Below are 21,843 nucleotides of genomic sequence, written 5' to 3' on the forward strand. Positions count from 1 at the left end.
AGCATTTAAATGTTTTGTTATGAATACAATATTATCTCCTTCATAAAATCTTTAATGTTTAAAAAAAATATTTAATGGATGTTAGTTTCCAAAACAAATTATGATGTGTAGTTGGAAAAAAAAAAAGCTTCTTTTTTCACAGACCTACCAATGAATTGCCATGCACCCCACCATCTGAGTCACAGAAAAAGGTCTATTCAATACTGGTATCACGGATACAGGAGGAGCCTCTGAAAGGAATGATTGGGCCTGACTATGTCACTGGATCAAATCTTCCCAGCCATTCAGATGTTCACATCTCTTGTTTGACAGGGCTAAGGATACAGGTCAGTTTCAGACAGCCAAGGTAACTCATCATGGTGTTAGCAGTGAGTATTGATGAGATTACCATAAATCTAAGGTACATACCATCATGTACGAAGACTAATATTTTCCTTATTGTTACAGTAGCAGAAGTTAAAGATAAGGACAAATGCTGAGATCTGCTATATAAATAAGGTTATGTAAAGAGTTGTCCAGCCAAATGATTGCCCAGTTTACCAATCTGAAACTTCGTAGTTTTCATGGGGAAAAATAGCTGCATTCATTTTGCCAAATTTTGTCTTTTTATATACTCATTTATTGTAAATTATCTCATATATATCATTATCTCATTGCAGCTTGATTAAAAAATGTCTTGTTCAACCACATACTGACATTGTGTTTCCATTGTGATTAATAATAACAACAGAATAGTTAAAATTCATTAATTGAAGTCAGATATTAAAAATTGAATATTCAAATATTTTTGTTTCACTTCCATAGGATTTAAAGATCAAAACATGCTTGCCCTTATAATGCCTTTTTTGGTATTTCTGGGAAAACTAGATGGGTCCTGAAAACACTACTCTGTATGGCTACTTTCTCCAAGTGCTGCCTCAGTGTGAAATTATTCTTTTATATGAGGCTATCTGTTTTCTCTGTGCAGTGCCAGATGCCAGGCCAAAGAGTAATGGGGTTGTTCAGGGATTGAGAGGGATGGTTTTGCATTGGCAATGGGAGGTCACAAAACACTAGTAAGATCTTTAAGGTAAACAGAATTAACAACAACCTCAAGTCTAAAGGACTTGCTGCCAGTACTTCTGCGTGAGACCGGTGATCTCTGCTGTGGCTCAGTGAAAAATGCATGCACGTGTTAGTGGTTGCTAATAGCCACAGAAAGCTGCTGCTATTATACTCCATTTGACAAGAATAGCAAATGTGGTGTCACCAATTTGACATCTACAGTGTTTTAATCTCTGGATTAGTGAATAATGTCCTAATTCCCTGATTAGTGAATATTAGGAGTCTTTGCTTTAGGCATGCAGATTGGCTCAGAAATCATTGAGTAAGTACTAAGGTACAGTAACCTAATTACTTGGTTTTACAGTTTAAGTGGCAAGTTCAGAGAGCATACCACTGTAAAAATGCACTTAAAATTGAGTTACAGCTTTGAGACCATGTTTCATCAGATTAAAAAACTGGCAGATACCTTCTCTCTCATCATATAAATCAATGCTTTGTCCTTCATGTTTCTCATAGTGAGTACTGGATGTTGCTTAGTAGACTCCATGTTTTAAAACTGTTCATGGAGCCTTTTTGGTTTCATTTTGTTTTTCAGATGGAGAAATCCAAAAGATACAACATCAGGCAAAATTTAACTGACAAATGTGCAGAATACAGCAATTGTTAAGATTAAAAAAAAAAAATGTGATGAATACAAAATTTTCAGCTTCTAGATTTTAGAGCCTATTCACTTAACAGTTGCATATTACTAAAGCTTTGAGCTGACCAGGTAGTATTTTCATATGAATTTAGGTGATAGACTAAAACTTGTTCTTCACGTTCTTCTCAGATATAAATGTGGTAGTCTTTACACAATACACATGGACTGTCTTTTTCTTTCTCTCCAAATATTTCTGCTCTTCCAGGGTCCAGCATTCTTCCTTGAAGATGGAAAATCTGCAATTTCACTGAATGATGCTTTGATGTGGGCCAAAGTGAATCCATTTTCACCACTAGGAACTGGAATACGGCTTAACCCATTTTGATGCAGTATTTTCCTCTTAACGTAACACTGATTGTGAAAGGACAGAAAGATGCTAGTCAAGCTCTCTTGGGAAACAAATATTTGGACTTTAAAAATTGTAAAATGAGAACGAGAAAAGATTTCTATAGAAATGTTTGTTGATTATCCAAAGAAGTAGTTACTGAGAATCCAAAGAAAAAAATACTAACTTAATTGACAGCCATGTCTTTTTTAATACAAATTGTTAGACAGCACAGACATATTTCAGCTGAAATTGACTAAAATCCCTTTAAAGCACAGAGGCAACCCTACACATCATCAAAACACAGATAAACTGTGAAACCCAAATACGCATTCGAAGGATTAATGACCTCATGAATAGCCACTGCAACTTGTTTTAGAATGACTGTAATAACACAGTGACTATTTTTTTAATTTTAATTAGTTTTTACACAGGATTCTAGAGCAAAAGTAAAATTTCAAAAGTGCACAGGTGACTTTTGCGTTCATTAGTTACATGCACCATTAATAGTAGTACAAAGATGTTTATTAATGTTTTGTTAAAATAGGTTTGAATGTCTAGATTATAATAGTATATTTTCTAAGAAGTTCATCTTTGGCACTTTGTCCCCCTGTATACTCTCAATGAAATCTAAGACGTATTTATAAAACTTTTTTTTTTTTTAATGAAGCCTTTGTAAGGAACAGAAAATGTAGTGATGTTATTAAAGTTCTTTATGTACATTAAAATGCTTTCTTTTTACATTTTATGTTAGTTATAAGTGTAGTGTGATGGACCAGGAACAAACACTTCGCATAGATTTTTATTTACTGATTGTCATGGTTTTGTGATCTGTTATTGGTAGTCTGCATCATAAGATCATGCAGTGCACTGGGAATTAAAGAGTAATTGCTGCAGATCCGGTCTCAGAAAAGAAGAATGGACCACAATTTGCAGAAGACTTCACTTTTTTCATTTCTGTTTTCCATTAAGAGGGAAAGCTGAAACTCACTGTAAGTCATGAGAATGTCTTTCTTTTTGCCTGCCTTGGCTCCATGTGTTTACTGGCTGTCTCATCTACAGGATCAGAGTAAGGCTTTCAGTTTTTAGGTACTCCCTTATTTATTTTATTAGCTTTGATTCCAATTATATTGTCTTGTCTTGCATTCCATTATCATATTTAGTAAATTAGTTTTCTCCCTTAGATTGTTACCACTGTTACTGTTTTGGAGTTTTTTCCCCAACTAGGCCCATCTCCATACTTTTTCCCTTTCTTCCAGGGCATGGTCCATGGGTTTCAGACAGCGTCACATTGGGAAGCTTCACCCCGTTAGTCACAGAATTAGGCCAGACCAGGGCTGAAATCATGGCGCTATTTCTGTGCTCAAACAGGAAGAAAGTTATGGCAGTAGAATACCAAGATAACTTAAAGTTGTGTATTGTAAGCAATTTAACCATAGAATTCTTATGATTGGAATTACTAATCTGTAGAAAGCTTGCTTTGGTTATATTATTTTCAGCTTGATGGCATACAAGCAGAAATCTATCTGACCTTCATTACAGTTGTGACAGCTGCTTTAAAATAAATATAAAAATCCTGCTAGTTACTTAAAATACAAAGAAGTTATCATTAGAAACTGGCAGAACTGTCTAGAGCAATCCTTTTAAAAACAGCAGTAATACAAAGTGGTAGTTAGTACATCTTAGTTCTCAATAGCTCTATAAGCACTGCCCTCATCTAGCTAAGGATAACAATGTCAACATGCCAGAAATGTACTATGGAGGTTAAAAATTGACAATTCTCGTTCTCTTCATTTCTCTTTTAAAATAATTAAATTTTTCATTGCCTGTTCTAGAATGGCATCACAGAATTTCTGTGATAGGAATTTATTGGAAAGAAGATTAGCTGCTTTGTTATGTGTACAAAAATGTCTGTTCATACTTAAGAGTTGGTAATATTTTACTTCTTGCAGGTGTTGTTTGAAAAATGTTTTCCCTTGTTCAACCTTGTGGAGTTTGGAGAATTAAAGTTAGATTTCAGAACTAAAAATTTATATTTGGTGACAGAATTTTCCAGCATTATCTGATGGGTTGCTTCAAAGATGAAAGATTATTTCCTTTTACCACATAAATCATACAATTTTGTGTGTGATATCTGTTCATACAAAATTGGTGAGCGAAACTAAGAATTGAATTTACAGTCTCATGTCTGATGACAGGATCTGAAGGACTGGCTCAACTGGCACTCTGCTCTATTTCCAAGTTTTTGCTGCATTGTAAGGATTTTTACCAGTACTTCATAACATAAGTATCTTAAAAATATATAGTCTAATTGCATCAATTTGTTGCAAGTAAGTTGTGCCTTAACGCATAATCTTAGGCAGATTTTACTCCCTCTTCAAACTAGAGAGGGAGGGTTAATTTTTTGTTTCATTGATGAAATAAAATAAGTCATTGTGAGTAAAATGGTTGTGTTTTGTCTACTGCAGTTTTAACCCCATGTGGTGAAGGAAAGAAATGTTCTTCATTATCCAGCACAGCTAATCAAATAGAGGTATTTTCCCTTAATATTTAAGAATCTTTTTAAGAGTCTTCAAGTCACTGTTTCATTTTTCTCTAATAATGAGTATTTCTGTTTTAATGAAGAAATTTAGCAAGCTCTATAATAGTGTTTTCTAATAACTATAAATCTCAGCATATCTGAGATGTTAATGTCATTTTATCTGTACAAAATCAAACTTTTTCTGTTGAAAAAATCTGACCATTACAGACATCTTTAAGCTTCACAGACTAGCCAAATGTGAGATCCTCAGAACACACTTTCCTACATGGCTTAAAAGACAATATTGAGGGGAGAAGAAAAAAAAAAGCAATGGTATGAACTATGCCTTTAAAATGAGATATGACACCTTGAAGTTTAATAATATGGAGTTTTCATAAGTGAAAAATATTAAATCCAGAATTACAGGAATTTAACATTACACTAATGCAAGGAAGTACTTCTCTAAAGAATGAAGTTGAACTACCAAGCTTAGATACCTCTTTCAGAATAGATATTACTTTTTTTTTTTTTAAATTTGAAGCTTTCATGGTTATATAGGAATGAAAATCCAGAATCTTTGCTCTTATGATGACTGAAAACAAAGGAACCAAAAAAAGCACTTGTGAAGACTGTCTTTATATCTTAATCTACTTCATGTACGTTGTTTAACTTTGTAGACTCTGATCTTCTATCAGTACCATCTGTGTCAGAAACCTTCACTGATACATATCAACTTTAGTAAGAAATGAAGATGAAATGGATGCTAGGCAATATTATATGAACAAGTAAGTTACAGTACTGTAGAAATAAATAAAATCTGTATTGTAGAACATGATATAATCTATTTTTTTTTTAATTAATTTGGCTTTAAATGAATTTGTGCCTAACTAATGGCCAACTTAGATTTCTCTTTATTGTTATGCAGTCAACACAATTGTGATTGAGAGACTGTATTTAAAAGTTCCTTATCTCTCTGGTTATTCCTTTCAGCAGTATCCAGATGGTTCTAAATATCTATCGTGAGGGGGGAGTTGTCAGCTGTTTCCCCCGAAGTTCTTTAGAATGAACATATTTTGTCTCCGGTTTCTGATGAATCTATATGCAAACAGGTGGGGAAAAAATCATGACAGCATTAAAGAAGTTGTTTTAATCAGATTTAACCATAAAAATCTAGACTGAGTTTAAACTCTTAGAGTCTCATTTTCCCTTCTGAAGAAATTATTGTAGTCCTATGTATAAAGACAATGCAGTACCACTTTTTAAGGGTGTTACTATTTAAACCAACACAGACAATCCTTGATGGCAAAGAGGAAGAATACCTACAAAGAGGCTGAAAGCTAATTAATCAATTTGTGACTATTGGCATTAGTGCCCAAAAGAGCCAAACAGGATTTCAGCATAGTGAATGTACCCAAACTAAATCAAAACACTGAGAAAAGTAAGGAAGGCATTTTTAAGTATTAGAATAATTGCTACTGCTGCCATATTAGGGAAAATCTCAAAGCAATTGATCTTAAACAAATAAATAAATCAGTTTAACACTGCCAACCCTCTCCAAGTCTCCTATTTTGTAAGAAGATGTAGCTTCAAAGTTTTTAAACACATCTATTGGCTGTCTATATAGCAAAAGTTAAAAAAAAAAAATAATAAAAAAAAAGTTTAACCCCTACATGATCCAGAAAAACAAACTTACATGAGGTAACAAATGCTGCTTTGGGATACTAGCTGTGTTCGTAGAGGGTATGATGCAATCCAAATGGTGAACCACACGCTGTCCAAAACTTGGTTTAATGTTAAACCGTCCTTTAAGACAAAAATACCACACTGCTCATTTCAGCAGTATGTTGAGCATCTCATCAGTTAGTTGTTTACTTCTCCAGTTTACCTGTATGCTGTAACTACCCTGCCCCCCATTTTACTTAAATGTTCAGATGATCTGGCAGCTCTATAAAAATAACACACTCAGAAGAAAAGGGGAAACGTTAAACACTGTAAGGTAAAAGTACTCTGTATCTTCTTTTCAAACAGGATATTTTTTGTATGTTTAAATAGATGAAATTGTTTCAGTGTTTTATTATTTAAAATGCCTGAGATTGTAAATAAGCATTAAACAAAATGTTTGAGATTACACAGTATGTCTTAACCACACATGCTCAATTTGAGCAACTTCAAAATATCTCAAGACTGTAATTATCAAGTCACTGCAGTTAAATGTACTACTTGGCAAAGAAAGTCTTCAACTGGAGAAAACAAAAAACTAAATAGCAAAAAAAAAAAGGCCCACAAATTGACTATTTATGTCTTGATGGTGATCCAGAGCAAATTTTTCATTTGACATGATCAAGTTAAAGACATTCTTCTTGAAGTCTGATATCTAATTTCTTTGCTTAAGCCTTATTTACTCCTGCAGCTACCTTTGATACACTCCTAGTATGTGTAATTTGTAAACAATTTAAGATAATTTGACTTGGTCTGTGATATAGAAGAGATTGACACTAGAATGTTAGGTTTAAATTTGGTGCCAGAATTTTCAGAAGGATACAGAAAACTCACAGGAGTGTAGCAAGAGGCTCCAAAATGGAAACAAACCAGAGAACTCAGTTTAATTTAGGAAACCACGTCATGTTTTTACTGGAGATGGAGCATCCTCCATGACAGGGTGTGCTTTAGGTAATGTTGGTTATAAAGCTGAATATAAAGAAATTCAACTGTAATGCTGTGGCTTGCAAGACTGAGATCAAAGTAGACAGGCTCATGATCTCTTCAGACTCAAAAACCTGCAAACTGGTTGCAGTGGAACTGATGCATGTAAAAGCATATGCCTGCAAGACTGAGGGACTTCTAAAAGTCATATATTGTGTCTTGGAGAAGAGTAACAAACATGAAAATGAACAGAGTTATCACTAATTGATTTTTAAAATGTCTTTCACTGTTGAGGATTCTTTGATAGTATCAGTGACAGAGGAAAACTGATCCAACTCGTAGCATTCAGTAAGTTAAATTATCCTAATAAGCAGAAAGAGGAGCTTTTGTCCTTTCACCTTTTCTTAAAGCTGAAGCAACTCAGTTCTTAACTCTTCATATGTCATATGCACTAGCCCTCTAGCTACTTTGCTGGCCCTCCCTACATTATGTTAATCATAGAATGTGCATTTGTACTGGGGAATTCAAAGCTCTTTCTCAGCCAGATGCCTGCAGTTGGTAGCAGTGTGTAGGTTACTTGGTTGCCAGGACAGGATTTGTCTTTGTTTAGCATTGAGTCCTGTCATTTCTCCAGCCTGCTGCGATATCTCTGAACTTGAAGGAGCCTCTAGTTTGCCAGTCACTCCCCCATTTGCTCAGTGTCCTCTCTCTCCATGTCCACATGATTAATGAAGATGTTAAGCAGCCCTAAGAACTGATAGCTGAGGGAGGTCACTTGTAACTGGCCATAGCTGGACTATATTGAACAGCCCTTTGATCAGAGTCCCTTTAATCTGATGGTCCAGGCCATCTTCCCTCCAGCTCGTCAACCGCTTAGCCACTCACTCTCTATCTTGATAGTTCAAGAATACTGTGGGCCTTTGTGCTATGAGCATTTCTTCCAAGAGCATCGGGGCAAGCTACAGCATCTCTGCTGAGTGCCTCAGCCAAGAAGAGCTAAGGAACAGCGTGGCTTCTTTCAGTGGTAAGGAGTAATAGAAGGGGATGTTTAGTGATAACATTAATGGTGAAAGTTAGTTAATACACTCACGTGGATTCTCTGCCCTCTCTTGCATCCTCATTCCTATGTGCATGTTAATGATGGTAATGGCCTTCTGTCTATTGGTGCAGATGCTGGGTTCTACCAGCATCTCTGTCAACCTGATGTTACTCTTGATGGCTGTGGAAGCTGTTGCTCTGGCAGCTACTGGTAGCTGTGTCTGGTAACAGCAGTCTGTTAAGTCAATCTGCCTCTCTTGAAGACTTCCAATTCTTTTTTTTTTTTTAAAAAAAAAAAAAAAGTGGTGTTTGGGATTTAATTACAGTAAAGAAAAGGCTAAGTACCAGTTCATTTTTATGGCTTTATAATTATTTTCACATTGACAACAGCGAAGCCCATATGCACTCAAACAGCTCAGGCAAAGTGATGCACAGAGAGATAATGGACGAGCTGATGGCAGAAAGAAGTAGCTATTAGCAAAAGTTTGGCTAATGTTCAAAACTCACTTCAAACCACCTTTTTGCTCGCCAAGCTGGGGCCGGGCAGGAGAGGTCACCTGCGGGCATTGCCCACTCACCGGCTGCTGGTCAGCGCGGAGCAGAGCTCTCGCAGCAGGCGCTCTGCCGCTCCGGGCTTACAGTGAATCGTTCCGTCTATCAGCTCCTGTGTGATGTCGAACTCTTGCTTTGCCAAAAACTTGACGCGGAAGGAAAAAAAAAAAAAGCAATTACAAATTAGAAGATCAAGGAAGGAGCACGGTCCGTGGTTGAGAGCGGCCGCTGAGGGGGGCAGGGGGCAGCAGCCGCCCCAGAGCCGCCCCTACGCTGCCGCGCGCCGAGGCGCCCTCACCCGCCGCAGCCGGGACCAGTTGCTCAGCTTGGTGGCCAGCGAGCAGCCGTTCGTGTAAGCGTCGGGCCGGACGTGGGCGGGGAAGCGGCGAGACAGGATCTCCGCCACCAGGTACCCGTTGGAGAAATCCCTGTCGAGACAACGCGAAAAGCGCTGGCACCGCCTCCCGCTCACGGCGCCCTCCCTTTCCCCGGCCCGGCAGGGCGGACCTGCGGTAGTTCCGTGGGCTGACGGAGAGGCCGAGGCTCAGCAGCCAGCGGAGCACGGGGCGAGGCAGCTCCGGTTGCCGGAGGGCCATAGTTAGCGGGGCTGCACTCGCCGCCTCGTGGCGCTGCCGTCACGAGGCGGCCCACGCAGGAAGCGGAGCGCGTGTGGTGTGCGGGTTGTGTGAGGCGCCGCGTGGTACCGGCTGTGTTTGTCCGCAGTGCCTTACGGCAAGCCCGCGTGATGTCACAGTTGGGTTCCAGCACGGAATGGAGATGTTACGCGATATATATGTCTTTGAGAAATTGTAAGTTGCTCCAAAAGTAACGCCTTCTGCTGATGAACGTCAGTGGGTGCCATCTTTTCGGCATGAAGGAATTTGGTGGCACGCTTCTGAGGCCTGTCTGTGTCGCGCCTCGTGTCAGGCTGCCCCTCTGCTGCCACGCAGCAACAACGTATCATGGAATATTGGTGGGAAGGTTCAACCTCTGCTGCCATACTATCAACATCCGTCTCTGATCTTGTGTGCCAACATCGTAAATAGGAGGCATTGCTTTAAGAGCATCCGTTCTTTAATTTCTGACTAATCGTGTTTTTTGGAATTGCTTTACCAAACGCTGATGTTGTCTATTTGGTTAGTATGTATTTCTGGTACATGGCATGAGAATGGGCTGATCTGAAAGCCTGTTCCACAACACAGTCCTGCCACAGCAGCTGCCTGAGTTCCCAGTTTTGTTTGTTCCCATCCAACCTGTCTCAGTTTGCTGAAGGAATCCTATTTTCATATTATTATCTGTTAGCAAAAGATTAAAGATTTAAAAGTGAGTATTACCCAAGATTCAAGTCACAAAAATACCCCTGCAAGCTGGATCTGGGTTAATCTGCTTGTCTACTGCTCCATAGAATTGAGGAGAAAGTAGTACCCTGTAGCTCGCACCACTTAAGAGGATCTTGTTTGCTCTTTGGATGACTGCCGGAATTAGTGGCAATGGATAGTGCAAATGGCATGACAGTGCAAATCCACCTAGATGACGTAAGACAGCAGGGACTCTAATGCCTAAAGCCAAACCAACATCCTCTTTTTTTCTCATGCAGCTTTTCCCAAGTCAAGTTTGAAAAGCACTCTGCACACCTGAAGGTAAGCATCCAAGTGATCTTGCTCTGTGTATACAAGTGGAGTGCAGTAGTTGTCTTGGCACTACTGTGTTTCTTGAAATAATAATGGTAATGGCATTATACAGAAAACAAAACATTCTAAGTTTCTGAGTAGGGAAAAAAAAAAAAACAACAAAACAAACAAAAAATCTAGATGCTAGTCTACCTAACTTGCTCAGTGCATGCTCTAAATCCTTAGACTATGCACAGTATGGAATCCTATGCAGTCTCTCCTACCTGCATCCAGTCTTCCTTTAAAGGGACTCCAGAAGAGGCTCTCACTAGAGTTTTTGCAAGGAGATGAATAAAGTAAGATTCCTTTAAACAAGGATAAAAGTCAGAAAGCTGGATTTTATTAGGTGGACATAAATTAGCAACTGAGTATTAGGCTTGTAAGTAGAAGGCAGACTAACTTTTTACATGAGTAGATAGTGATAAGACAAGGGGAAATGGCTTTAAACTAAAAGATGATAGATTTAAGTTAGATGTTAGGCAGAAATTATTTACTCAGGGAATGGTGAGGCCCTGGCACAGACTGCCCAGAGAGGCAGTGACTGTCCTGTCTCTGGAGACATTCAAGGCCAGGTTGGATGGGCTCTGGGCAACTTTATCCTGTGGTTGGCAACCATGCCCACAGCAGAGGTTTGGATCTTTGTGGTCCCTCCTAACCCAAGCTGTTCTATGACACGATGCAGTAGCCTTCAAAAACCATGCAATAAATTATGTTTTTCTCTGAGGCAGATTATTTATATGTCCCTAAGTTATGATATAGCACTGTTAAGGAAAGATTCCAAGAATGCTCTGTTACAAAAGGGGATCTGAAAGTATTTCAGCATTATGGCTTCCCTATAATTTGTAAACTTCCATCTTTACAGATTTTCTGTTTTAAAAAGTTACAAATAATTTATAAACTAGATACGGCTAAAAAAAGAAAAGCTCAAAACACAAAACTCCAGTTCAGAGCACAGGCAGTGAGGAAGAGTAAAGGAAGTTTCTCACTGTCATTAATTAAGTGTCTATATAAAGAAAAGGAAGAAAAAATGGCTATTTATTCATTTATTTATTTTTTTTTAATCAATGTTTGTAGTGCACCTACCACCAAGTATTTTCCAGTACACAAACAACAGATATTTAAAAACACATAAAATAATGACTCCAAATGGACAAAGTTAACAAATATAAATGAAGAAACGCTGCAGTTCCCATGTGCCAAACAGATTTTAAAGTATAAATACAAATAAAATTAACAGCACTAAAGCTAATTAGTAAGTGTTAAGCTAAACCTATACAATCATTTCCCAGAGTATCAGCACACTTATTCAATTCAGCCTTGTTAGCACCTTGGTACCAGTTGCTGAATGGCTCCCAATTGTGATTACATGCCAACACCAGGTGTCAAAGATTTGTGTCTTTTTAAAGTAATATGCAAAAGGCTTTATTTTCCGCCCAGCAGTTCTTTAGGTAAAATTTACAATAAACAGAAGACTTGTTATTCAGCTTTCTAAAGGTTAATTATTATGTTATCTATACTGTAAGAAATTCTTCAGTATTGTTGGCAATTGGAGTTGTGGGACAAGATGCAGTCTAGCTCTTCCTATGTAATTTCGGATACGTAGTCGACAAAGCTGACAAAGAGAAGATGGTGTGGCTGCCAAAAACAAACAAACAAACAAAACAAAACAGGAGTTTAATTACATAAGGGTGAGTTTCATGCCAAAAAAAAAGATTTTGACATATTTGCTATATGCTTCTAAAAATCCTCTAGTCTTTGATGGCCTCAGATAGCCAATTCACAAAACCAGTTGGTTTTAGTGTGGATTGGTTTTTGTTATTGGTTTTTTTTGTTGTTGTTTTTTTGTTGTTGTTGTTCGTAACAGTAGGCTGTTTTGAGGGAAGCATTGAAACAGTGCCTGTTCACCTCTTAAAGAGATGACAATTAGCTGAGACAGTCACTTCTTTGCTTTTCTTTGTCTTCACCTGCATCTTGTGGCCTTTGTGTCTTGTCTTACCCTTACATAAGACAGCCTGAACAAATCCAGATCCCTTTGGGATATATTCATTTCCTCCCTCTCTCAGACTAGTCATAAGAGACTATTTGTATCAATTGTTATTTCTCAGGTAATTACAAAGTAAGCAGTGTTTTCTAAATTTCATTTAAATTAAAAACCTCTATGGTCTTTCATCGTATATTATTATAAAGCATTTCATATCAGATAACTCATTATTATTTGATTTTAAAAATTCCTTGTTTGTACATTCATATGCATAACTGGGAATAGACTGAAACAGTTTATAACGTTACCTTGTGAAGTATGACAAGACTTTCAAACAAAAAAATATACTTCCAATATTTACATATTTTTTTGTCTACACTCAAAATAAAGGGCTTTACACGTATATTAGGAACACATGTATTTTTTAATTTTGGGATGGTTGGCAAAAACTAAATACATTTTTAATCTGAAATTGAAGTATCCTGTTTCTTTATTGCAAGATCTGATGTAGCCAATAAAAATGCAGTTTTATTGTAGTTTAACACCTAATAAACATAAAAAGATGTTTTTTCAGCTTGAATAAATTCTGATGCTGCATGGCTGTGTGCTGGCTGTGGCCTGAAAGTAAATATTACTAGTTACTTTTATAGTTAAAAAAGTAACTTGGCTGAAAGTAAACATATTCAGTTGTTGGGGTTCTTTGTTACATGTTTGTTTACAAAAATACACTTGCAAAAGCATATGTAAAGCTTACCTTCGTGGAGGAGCAGCAGCCTCTCTACTAAACTGCGAGGAGCAGCTAAATCAACAGGCCTCTCAAAATCTGTGTTTTTGGCATTTATGTCTGCCCCAAATTCAAGGAGTAAGTTTACAATCTCTGTACTTGAATGCTGGGCAGCAGCATGCAGTGGAGTTTCCAAATGCTTTCCCTTCTGCACATTGGCACCTGGTATGCAGGCAAAGAGATGTGAAGAAGAGATTAATGACAATTGTCATTGAGTAAAAATCCGCGCTGTCTGGGAATGCAACAGTGAATTTAGCCACTTTATTGATTTTATTACATACCAATATAGCTAATCCTATCACTGAACCTTTTGATCATATAGTTATCCTAGATGTTCTTACAAAGCACAAGATTTTAAAGGAAAATACTGTATAGAAAGAAGAAAAAGAAAAAAAAATAAGTAATGTGAGCATTGTAGTTGCCCTAATTATCAAAAAAATACATTTAAAAAAATTGCTACAGGTAAACTACTCTTTCATTACTGAAGTCTTTAAAAACAATTGCTAAAATAGAGTTTGTAAATTAAAATGGACTGAACTAATTTGCAGTGCTGCATTTATATTCATAAAATAAAGTTCATGCAAGAGTTAAAAATAGCTGGTATGGGAGAACTTTTCTAAGCAAGCTGTTAACCTTTCCCCTCAAACAGGATTTCTCCAACAGTCATCCTATTAAAAAAAGAATCTTATTAAAAGAACTGTACTGATCTTTTGAGACCAAAAATTGGTTTCTGTACCAAATTTTGGCACTGAATAAATGTTATTTGCCTTTTAAATTCCCACTTGAGTTAAAGAACTTTTTAATATCCGAGGCTTAGCAATCTGATTCAGAGTCTAAATAGGTCACTTTTACCAGCATGAACATTTTAAAAATGCTTCCACAGTGTCATTCTCTTGCCTATTTCATTGTCTATTAGCATTGTACCTCCCAATACACTCTAAATAGCTGATCAATTAAAAATTCAGATTGACATAAGTAGCTACCTCTGTTCTCAATTTACATACACTTCTCTGCTTTATCACAACAAATGTAGAATATCCTGTTACTGCCTTTAATCTATGCCAGCATATGAATCTCAAAACATGCCAGTTACATTTCTAGGTTCCTTAAACATAGAAATTATGAACTAGAGAGCTGACTTCAAGATAAATATTTTAATTGCTCGCTTATATTCTTGATAACCTGCAATTAACTAGAAAAACAACTGAAGTGCAATGATAACAAAGCAGTAATTATTCAAATATAATTTTTCATTTATTTTTCTGCAGGACACCGAAGTCCTGTATCTCATTACCTGAAACACAGCAAACAATCCTTTGTGCAGATACTGACACCAGACTCATGCTGACACAGACTGAATGTCCAACTTCTATTTTTGTTGATTAACTAAATAAAACAAGGTTTAGGATGAAGTACCTTTTACCTTACTGCTTCTCTTTGCAGTTCAGCCTCTATGCTTTGTAAAAAGACTGAATTCAGAGTACACTGAAGATTAAAAAGAATGGGACTACATTGCCAAAAAAAAATCTGTTGAAAGCATACTGTATAAAAAACTTTTAAAAGCAACACCTTTCTCAAAGCTAATTTTAACTTTTTTTTTTTTTTTTCTATAGAAAATGAGTATCTACTAAGCTGTGGTAAGTGCTGAATATTTTGAAGGCCCATTTCTTTTAGTCTTGATCCCTTTTCCACTCATGTTTGTTATGCCAAAAAAAAAAAAATATAATAATTAAAAAAAAAAGATGCAGTAAGTTGATGTAAGAAAAAATGCATCACAGCAAAGTTACAAGTGTCCTGCAAGCAAGGGTTCTAGTTCTGTTGACTGAGCACAGATTATTTCAAAACTCAGTATGCTTAATTAGACAAATTAGCAATACTTTTATTTAAATAATGACATACCTGCATAAAGAAGCTTTCGAATACAATGGATCTGCTGTGACACACATGCTACATATAGAGGTGTTCCTAAATGAGGAAGGTCTTGGTCAACATCTATACCCCAGGATATCAGTACCTCCAGACATTCACTGTGTCCTGTCAGTACAAAGCATAATAGTTGGTTCAGTAAGTTGGCTCAGACAAAATGGGACTCATTTCCTCACACTACATTATTGAGATATTTGTTAACTGCTTGTCTGTTGAGCATGTAATTTCTTACCTCTGCTGGCTGCTTCGTGAGTTGGTGATGGAAGACAGGACTCCCACTGAGCTTTGGCACCATACTCTAACAGGAGCTCAGCACATGCTGCGCTGCCTCTCGAACACGCGTTAAATAAGGGTGTCACTCCATCAATTGTTGTAGCATTTACCTAAAATATATAAAATCGAGGTAACAAAAACATTGAAAGAAAAGTAGTTTTATTCAGAATACAGCTAGAAACTGCATGAAAATAGTGACAAACTTACTGGTTAGAATAAAATAGCTTAGCTGTTCAGTCCTTGCTCTGTTGTTCTCCCATCACCACACTCCTCAGTTTACTGTTGCTCTTGTTAAATTATGTTGAATGAAAGAAAATACACTTTGCATGCTGAAGGGCACATATTATCATTTGGGCAGTAAATGACTTAATTTTTGGAAGTAATTGCACTTGGCTCTTTTCACTGATACAAAAAATCCACACCTGTTGTAGTAATGGGAACCTTCTCTCTGTAGCTTTAGCAGACTGCAAACTTCATATTAAATGCGGGAATTATTTGCCCTTCTGTGTTTTTAATCTCTCTGTTGGAGTGGTATTTCATGGAATGAGACAAGGCTAATAGGGAGAATGACGAGAAAGAAAAATTGTGATGATGCTAAAGGAAGGAACACAGGTATTTGGAGAGGGGAATCTCGCCAATCCTCTTACATGCATCCTCTAAACCCACTCCAACCATGAAAAGCACTACAAAAATTGAGATACGAAAATAAAATTTGTTCTTATAGATCTGTAAGTAGTATCTATATATATTCTATATATATAGAATCCCTGCGCTAGCTGAAGTGGACAGAGACTGCTTTTTGGAATGCATCTGTGTTTTTCTTATCTGTTACTTACACATATTCCAGATGTTTCCCAAAAGTAAATTGTTAGGACAATAAATATTCCATCACCAAGATGGAATATCACCAATTACAACTGAGAAACTGTAACTATTGGTGAATCTGATCTCAGCGCAAATTGTAGTAAAAATGGTCTGTGAATTCTCACTTTCTGTTTGGGATAACAGGTAGAGAGTCTGTGTCATGCATACAGAAAAGAGTCAGTGTACTGACTTAGTGTACTCAGACCAAAGAATCTTAAGAGCATTTAGCACAATGTGACAAAAGTTGTTCCAGAGATTAAAAGAACAGACTCTTGGAAGCCACTCAATGGAAATCAGCAAAGGAGAGATGCATTCAGAAGTTTGAAAGATAAATAATGCAATGAAATTCTGGTAACACTACTAGCAGATTCTGTCCAGTTGACTACGCTATCTCAGTTCCTTCCCAACTCCCATCTGTTTTCCCTGTTACTGTTCTTCTGTTTGAGATCTACTCTTACATACTCGCTTAAGTAGTCTTTGTTTCATTTTTTCATTTAACCTAACATCTCTATACTGATGCTTCTTTGAGCCAAAACTTTCCTTTGCTAGCTTTCAGATGACAGCTTATTGTAATTAAGTCAATGTCATCAACAGAGTACAGAGAAATACCAATGTAAAAAAATAGATCAAGGAATATATCCTTCTTAGTTAAACCAAAGTTAGCATTGGACTTCATATACAAAAACACCCTTACATTTGCTCCTGCTTCAAGAAGGATCCTTGCACATCCTACATGATCTCCCAGGCAGGCTTCATGAAGTGGAGTTACTTGGTCAATAGTTAGTGTGTCTACATTGTAACCCTAAACAAGATATGAATGACATATGAAGATCGTATGAAAGCTGTTAGGTCACACTACTTACTATTCAAAGGAATAATTCATAACACTCTACTTGCAATAAGTAAATCTTTAGTGAGCATAAAAAAAAAATCTTTCATCAGTCAACATAGATAGCAGAATCAAAGTTGTCAGCTCTTCTTTTTTAAAAATCAGAAATATTAGATCCTGGATAGGGCATAAAGGGGGTATAAAGACAATGGAGCCTGACTCTTGAGATGCACAATAATCAGACAAAAGGCAACAGAAACAAGTGGTGAAATCCGATTAGTTGTATGGGAAAATATAATAATTTGGTATGGGGATGGTGGAACCCTGGAACAGGTCTGCAGAGAGGTTTGGGAATCTTTATGCTTGGTAATCTTTAAAACCCAGCGAGGCTTCTGGGTTTAAATGGCACTGTGATTCTAAGAGTTAGAGTTCTCTGACTTAAGGGCTGAAATATCTAGAGACATCAGCTTAATATTAGCAAGGAGAATACTTCTTGGATTGATAAAAACACTGGATTTTTTTGTGGTGGGTATTGTTCAATTCTTAGAAGATAAAAATTGTATTCATCAATTTTATTCTTTACTGTAGGAGCTAATATGACTAAACTAATATTAACACACAATGGTTTATAGTCTCTCCCTTTGCTGTTAACAAAACAATCTTTTTTTAATCACAACTGTGCAAAGAACCGGAATTTTTCAGTGCCTTCCCTCTAAACGAGTATCTTCCTGGCTAGCTATCTTTTCTGAGTGAAGCAGAGCTTTTGGACTAAATGATCTCTCTGGGTCCCTTCTGACTCGGGATGTTCCATGATTTTATGTATATTGATTCACAGGAGGAGAACACTGATATAGTTACAGCTTTGATAAAGATTGATTTTATGAAGCTTAAAACGTACAGATAAAATACTTTAAATATCAATTTATATCTTATTGTAACAAAAATTAGTAAATGTGTGCTGTTCTCAAAAATTCTGGTGAAAAAAAAAGAAAGCAAAACATACTAAATCTGCATTAATAATTATGCTGAGAGATTAAGTAGCATTAAAAAGTTAAGCAACTTTAAGAACACAGCCTTCACCTGTGACAATAAAGTCTTTAGAGAAAGAAGACGTCCTTGACTGGCTGCCTCATGCAGAGGTGAGCGATCTGCCCAAGAACCTATGTAATAACAACATTTATTGAGTAAACCATGTGAATAAGAATGCTTTTGGAATGCAGAGAGCAAAGCAAGAAACATAATGCACAGAATGAAGTGAAATGTCCTGTGAAAATAATTCTTCCCCTGTAGAGACTGTATTTCAATTGATTTGTTCATAGATAAAGCTGTTATATTAACTGTAAGCATCTATAATAAATGATTACATAGAACAAAATATTGATATATTGATTTTAATAATACGATGCAACAGATGCATTTCACCATATTTTTAACTCTATTTTTCATTATTTATTTTTAATTATCTTACAATTTATTTTAGCAGCTGGCAAGTAAGTTTACAGGCTTCAACAAATTGATATTTAAACCAAAAACAGATATAAACCTGCCTGAAAAAGTGCTGATAAAACTGAAGTATATGAAATCCAATTTGGAAATCTCCATGTACAACAAGATTCATTTCAAGCTACTACACATGTACAAGAGAAATACAGTGAGAATCATAGTACAAAAGGTTGCTATAGAAGGAACAGGATATTATGTTCTCATCTTGATAGGCTGTTAGCACTAAGAATAAGAAGTTATCCTTAATGCAAAAGCTTGTATTTATTGCCAGGACTCACCACCCTCAAGAAAGGACAAAAACAAAAATAAAACTCACAGTATCTCTCTACCTCATGCTATCCCAACCCTTACCTCCAACCCAACCCCAGAGTCAACCAGTGGTTCCTGTTGAAGAGCCTGTCCTTTGCTATAGAAGGCTTGCTGCTGATAGGATCACAGGCAAAGCTGATACCCATTTTTTGTATTAATTTTGCAAATTAATTTCTGAGACTGTGTAAGAAAGAATCATCTTCAAAGTATATTATCAATTACTGATACTTATAAGAAGAAATTACTGGGAATGTAAAGAGGCTAATTCAATTACTCACGTGAAACCTGTAGCTCTCTGAATCTTTCTGACACTGACAGATTTTATTCTTGTCTAGCTGTCTGGAATGAATGCTAGAGCTTGGTCTAGGACTTATTTTGCTATTTCTGTTATGTTGAAATCATACAAAATGTGTTAAATAGTATGATTCTCACTCAGTTCATTTTCCTACACTGTTTTTTTTTCCTGTTCTTCTAATATTTTTTTCAGAATGATGTGCACTAAGCTCTGATAATCTTGATGTGTGTGCTCACTCTGTGCATTCTCACATTGTTCCCTATGGTTTTTATTTCTAGTAGGAATAACTAAGTTAAAAAAACATATACAAATTGTTTGGAATTGTAAGGGATTTTATACAACAACAACTGAGTTCAGAAATCATACTGACCCGATTTTTACAAAATAACAATAGTTTTTCACTGCTATCTACCATAGAACCAGCACTCATGTTGCTCTAATTCAAATAAAATAAGATTCATTAAGTTCTCCTGCTGGCAGTTGCAAAATTCCAAAAAAATTACTGAAGACTGCATTAATGGTTCCCTTTGAACTTTCTTCCTTATCTCCATGCATGAGATTTTTTCTCAGTGGTTTAGCCTATTCATAAATTAACAGGAAGAAAACAACAACAACAAAAAAACCGTGACACTTAACTATTGTATAGAAAAACATCTAGTAAGATTGTAAACATCATTAATTCTTTTCATCCATTAAGTATAAATATACTTAGGATATTTTTGTGTGTATGTCCATGTATAACTATCAGAACAAAGATGCAGACAGAATGTGAAATCAACTTTGTTTCCACCTTTCATTCCATCTTCTTCTTCCCCCATAGAATGCTCTGAAGAACATCTGTTAATATAATTATTAAAGTGACATCTGAAATTCAGTGATGCCAGATCCCACTCTGAAGTCTGTATTGCATCTACACCCACCTTATCTCCCTGCCCTCACACAGAGACATCAGCAGCTGGCTGCTAAAACCTTTCAAATCTAAATGCTTGCACCATCTCTATTAGAATAAAAATCTTTAAGCAAAGTACTGCAGAAAAAAATTGTGCAAATCAGGCTTGGGAAAAGCTTCCACATTCCTACTGATTTATTGGTAAACATAATAATTAACCATGAAATACCACAGAGATGAAAATATGTTCAAAATAAACATGCAGCATTAATAAACATCAGATTTGTTTTAAAATAAATTTTGTATCGAGATTGCTGCCTTCTGCTATTCTACAACCTTGCTAAGCCTCTTATTTAAAAAGCGTCAACAAGAATATAAATGAAGAACTGTTTTAATTCAGCATTGTCTGTGACAGCAGAATTAGTAATATAGTCTATTCCAAAACTGTTCATTTATTTAGTACCTACTGATGCAGTTTCTGACAGATGCTGAGTATGTTGAATACAAGGCATCTCTAACTTTATTTACCACTAGCCACACTGGTCCCAAGTTCTCTGGTGCTCGTTCAGGAAGGGTAGCCTACATTACTTTGTAAACTCTAATAAGAATAAATAGACTAAATAGAATAAATAGACTCATTGTATTAATGGGCAAAGTTAAAAATAAATTAATTACAAATTATCATACAATACCTAAATCTCCATCTCCCCATGGTACTTCCAAACAATTGCAATTATAAATCCTACTCATTTCTTTCAATCTGGAAAAAAAAAAAACAATAAATTTAAATAAACCCATTCTTGCTAGCTTGGCCTGTTCTTAATACATTCCTACTGTGTTTGGAAGGAGATCAGCGGCTGACTGTAATACGAACTTTCACCCTGCCATAAACACAGCTCTGAAGATATGAGCATATGGAGTTGCCAGTTTCTTTTCTTATACCAAAGGACAGTGACCTCTTTTTTTTTCTTTTTTTTTTCTTTTTTTTTTTCCCCACATTTCTTTTTTTAATTAACTTTGAAAAGTGTCAGCATCTGTGTATTTGCCTTCGGAGACTACTTAATTGGAATTTCAACTCCAGAGAAACTGATAGTGAAGACAAGAGAACCGTGAGCCGAACAAGAACAGCAAAATGAATTCCTCCCTTTTTAACCTCATTCAATTGTTTAGTATCCTCAGAAATCTAGGGGAAATGCTGCCAAATATTCCATAAGATATTTTACTATTTGCTTAGCTATAGAAAGGAAAGAAGCAGAGATCTTCTGAATATGATTTAAATGATACTTGATCTACTCACTTGACTGGGTTTTTATTTCAGCAGTTCACTGTGGTCTGTTATGTTCTTAATAATACTCATGTTGTTAAACTTGGTTTTTGGTAACTACTCTAAGCAGTGAAAGACTCAGTTCACTCCCAAAAATGGGAAAGTTCTGACTTTGATCCATTTCTAAGCCATCAGTGTTATTTTCTTCATTTTCCTATAGCCTTCACATCTACCCTGTTAGCCTGTATACATGATGACAGTAATAAAATACCTACAGTATTTTAGAAAAAGTCATTAAAGTCATTAGTTGTAGTCATTCCATCCCTTTATTTCTAAAGATTTGTGCGGTCTTTGGAAAAAGAGTAGGAAAAAAAAAAAAAAAAAAAAAAAGAAAAGAAAAGAAAAGAAAAGAAAAGAAAAGAAAAGAAAAGAA

The 21,843-nt window shown here is 36.2% G+C and overlaps 3 protein-coding genes and 1 long non-coding RNA gene across 9 annotated transcripts in view; 2 read left to right on the plus strand and 2 right to left on the minus strand.

The window, feature by feature from the left end:
* The window catches only part of WDR17 (WD repeat domain 17), a 37,550-nt gene extending 35,443 nt beyond the window's left edge, over positions 1-2,107 (plus strand). Inside the window, exons 29-30 of the mRNA XM_042870591.1 lie at positions 128-326; positions 1,950-2,107. Of these exons, the coding sequence (XP_042726525.1) occupies positions 128-326; positions 1,950-2,069 (319 nt within the window). The 3' untranslated portion in view covers positions 2,070-2,107. The remainder of the gene's footprint in view (positions 1-127; positions 327-1,949) is intronic.
* Positions 2,108-3,036: 929 nt separating this feature from the next.
* On the minus strand, positions 3,037-9,419 carry SPATA4 (spermatogenesis associated 4). Its single transcript, XM_042872260.1, has 6 exons — positions 9,331-9,419; positions 9,122-9,251; positions 8,850-8,968; positions 8,324-8,544; positions 6,276-6,393; positions 3,037-3,049 (listed from the first exon to the last, which is right to left on the minus strand). Exons 1-6 carry the CDS (start codon positions 9,417-9,419, stop codon positions 3,037-3,039), a joined length of 690 nt encoding a protein of 229 aa, XP_042728194.1.
* On the plus strand, positions 9,145-20,402 carry LOC122180547. Its single transcript, XR_006179142.1, has 4 exons — positions 9,145-9,232; positions 10,421-10,463; positions 14,872-14,895; positions 20,078-20,402. It is a non-coding gene; the product is annotated as an uncharacterized LOC122180547 (long non-coding RNA).
* ASB5 (ankyrin repeat and SOCS box containing 5) overlaps positions 11,524-21,843 on the minus strand; it is a 34,015-nt gene continuing 23,695 nt past the window's right edge. For 4 of the 6 annotated variants that reach the window (XM_042872256.1, XM_042872259.1, XM_042872258.1 and 1 more), the window contains exons 2-8: positions 20,839-20,906; positions 18,231-18,310; positions 17,016-17,123; positions 15,417-15,567; positions 15,158-15,292; positions 13,229-13,420; positions 11,524-12,128 (exon numbers count right to left, since the gene is read on the minus strand). In XM_042872256.1, the coding sequence (XP_042728190.1) occupies positions 12,001-12,128; positions 13,229-13,420; positions 15,158-15,292; positions 15,417-15,567; positions 17,016-17,123; positions 18,231-18,310; positions 20,839-20,896 (852 nt within the window). In that variant the 5' untranslated portion in view covers positions 20,897-20,906 and the 3' untranslated portion in view covers positions 11,524-12,000. The remainder of the gene's footprint in view (positions 12,129-13,228; positions 13,421-15,157; positions 15,293-15,416; positions 15,568-17,015; positions 17,124-18,230; positions 18,311-20,838; positions 20,907-21,843) is intronic. The other 2 variants (XM_042872254.1, XM_042872255.1) reach the window with 1 other exon arrangement.

This window comes from Lagopus leucura, unplaced genomic scaffold (genome assembly GCF_019238085.1).
Source record: "Lagopus leucura isolate 7727_CA_CO unplaced genomic scaffold, USGS_WTPT01 Super-Scaffold_100004, whole genome shotgun sequence".
Classification (NCBI taxonomy): domain Eukaryota; kingdom Metazoa; phylum Chordata; class Aves; order Galliformes; family Phasianidae; genus Lagopus; species Lagopus leucura.

What these genes read in the sequence shown, in the direction of transcription:
- SPATA4 (XM_042872260.1), bottom strand. Translation starts at nt 9,419, where the DNA reads ATGGCCCTCCGGCAACCGGAGCTGCCTCGCCCCGTGCTCCGCTGGCTG. An exon ending in TCCGCGCTGACCAGCAGCCG is followed by an intron (nt 8,545 to 8,849) that starts GTGAGTGGGCAA and finishes AAAAAAAAAAAG; the next exon opens with AATTGGAAGTCTTCAAGAGA. An exon ending in AGAGAGGGCAGAGAATCCAC is followed by an intron (nt 6,394 to 8,323) that starts GTGAGTGTATTA and finishes TTTGTCTTAAAG; the next exon opens with GACGGTTTAACATTAAACCA.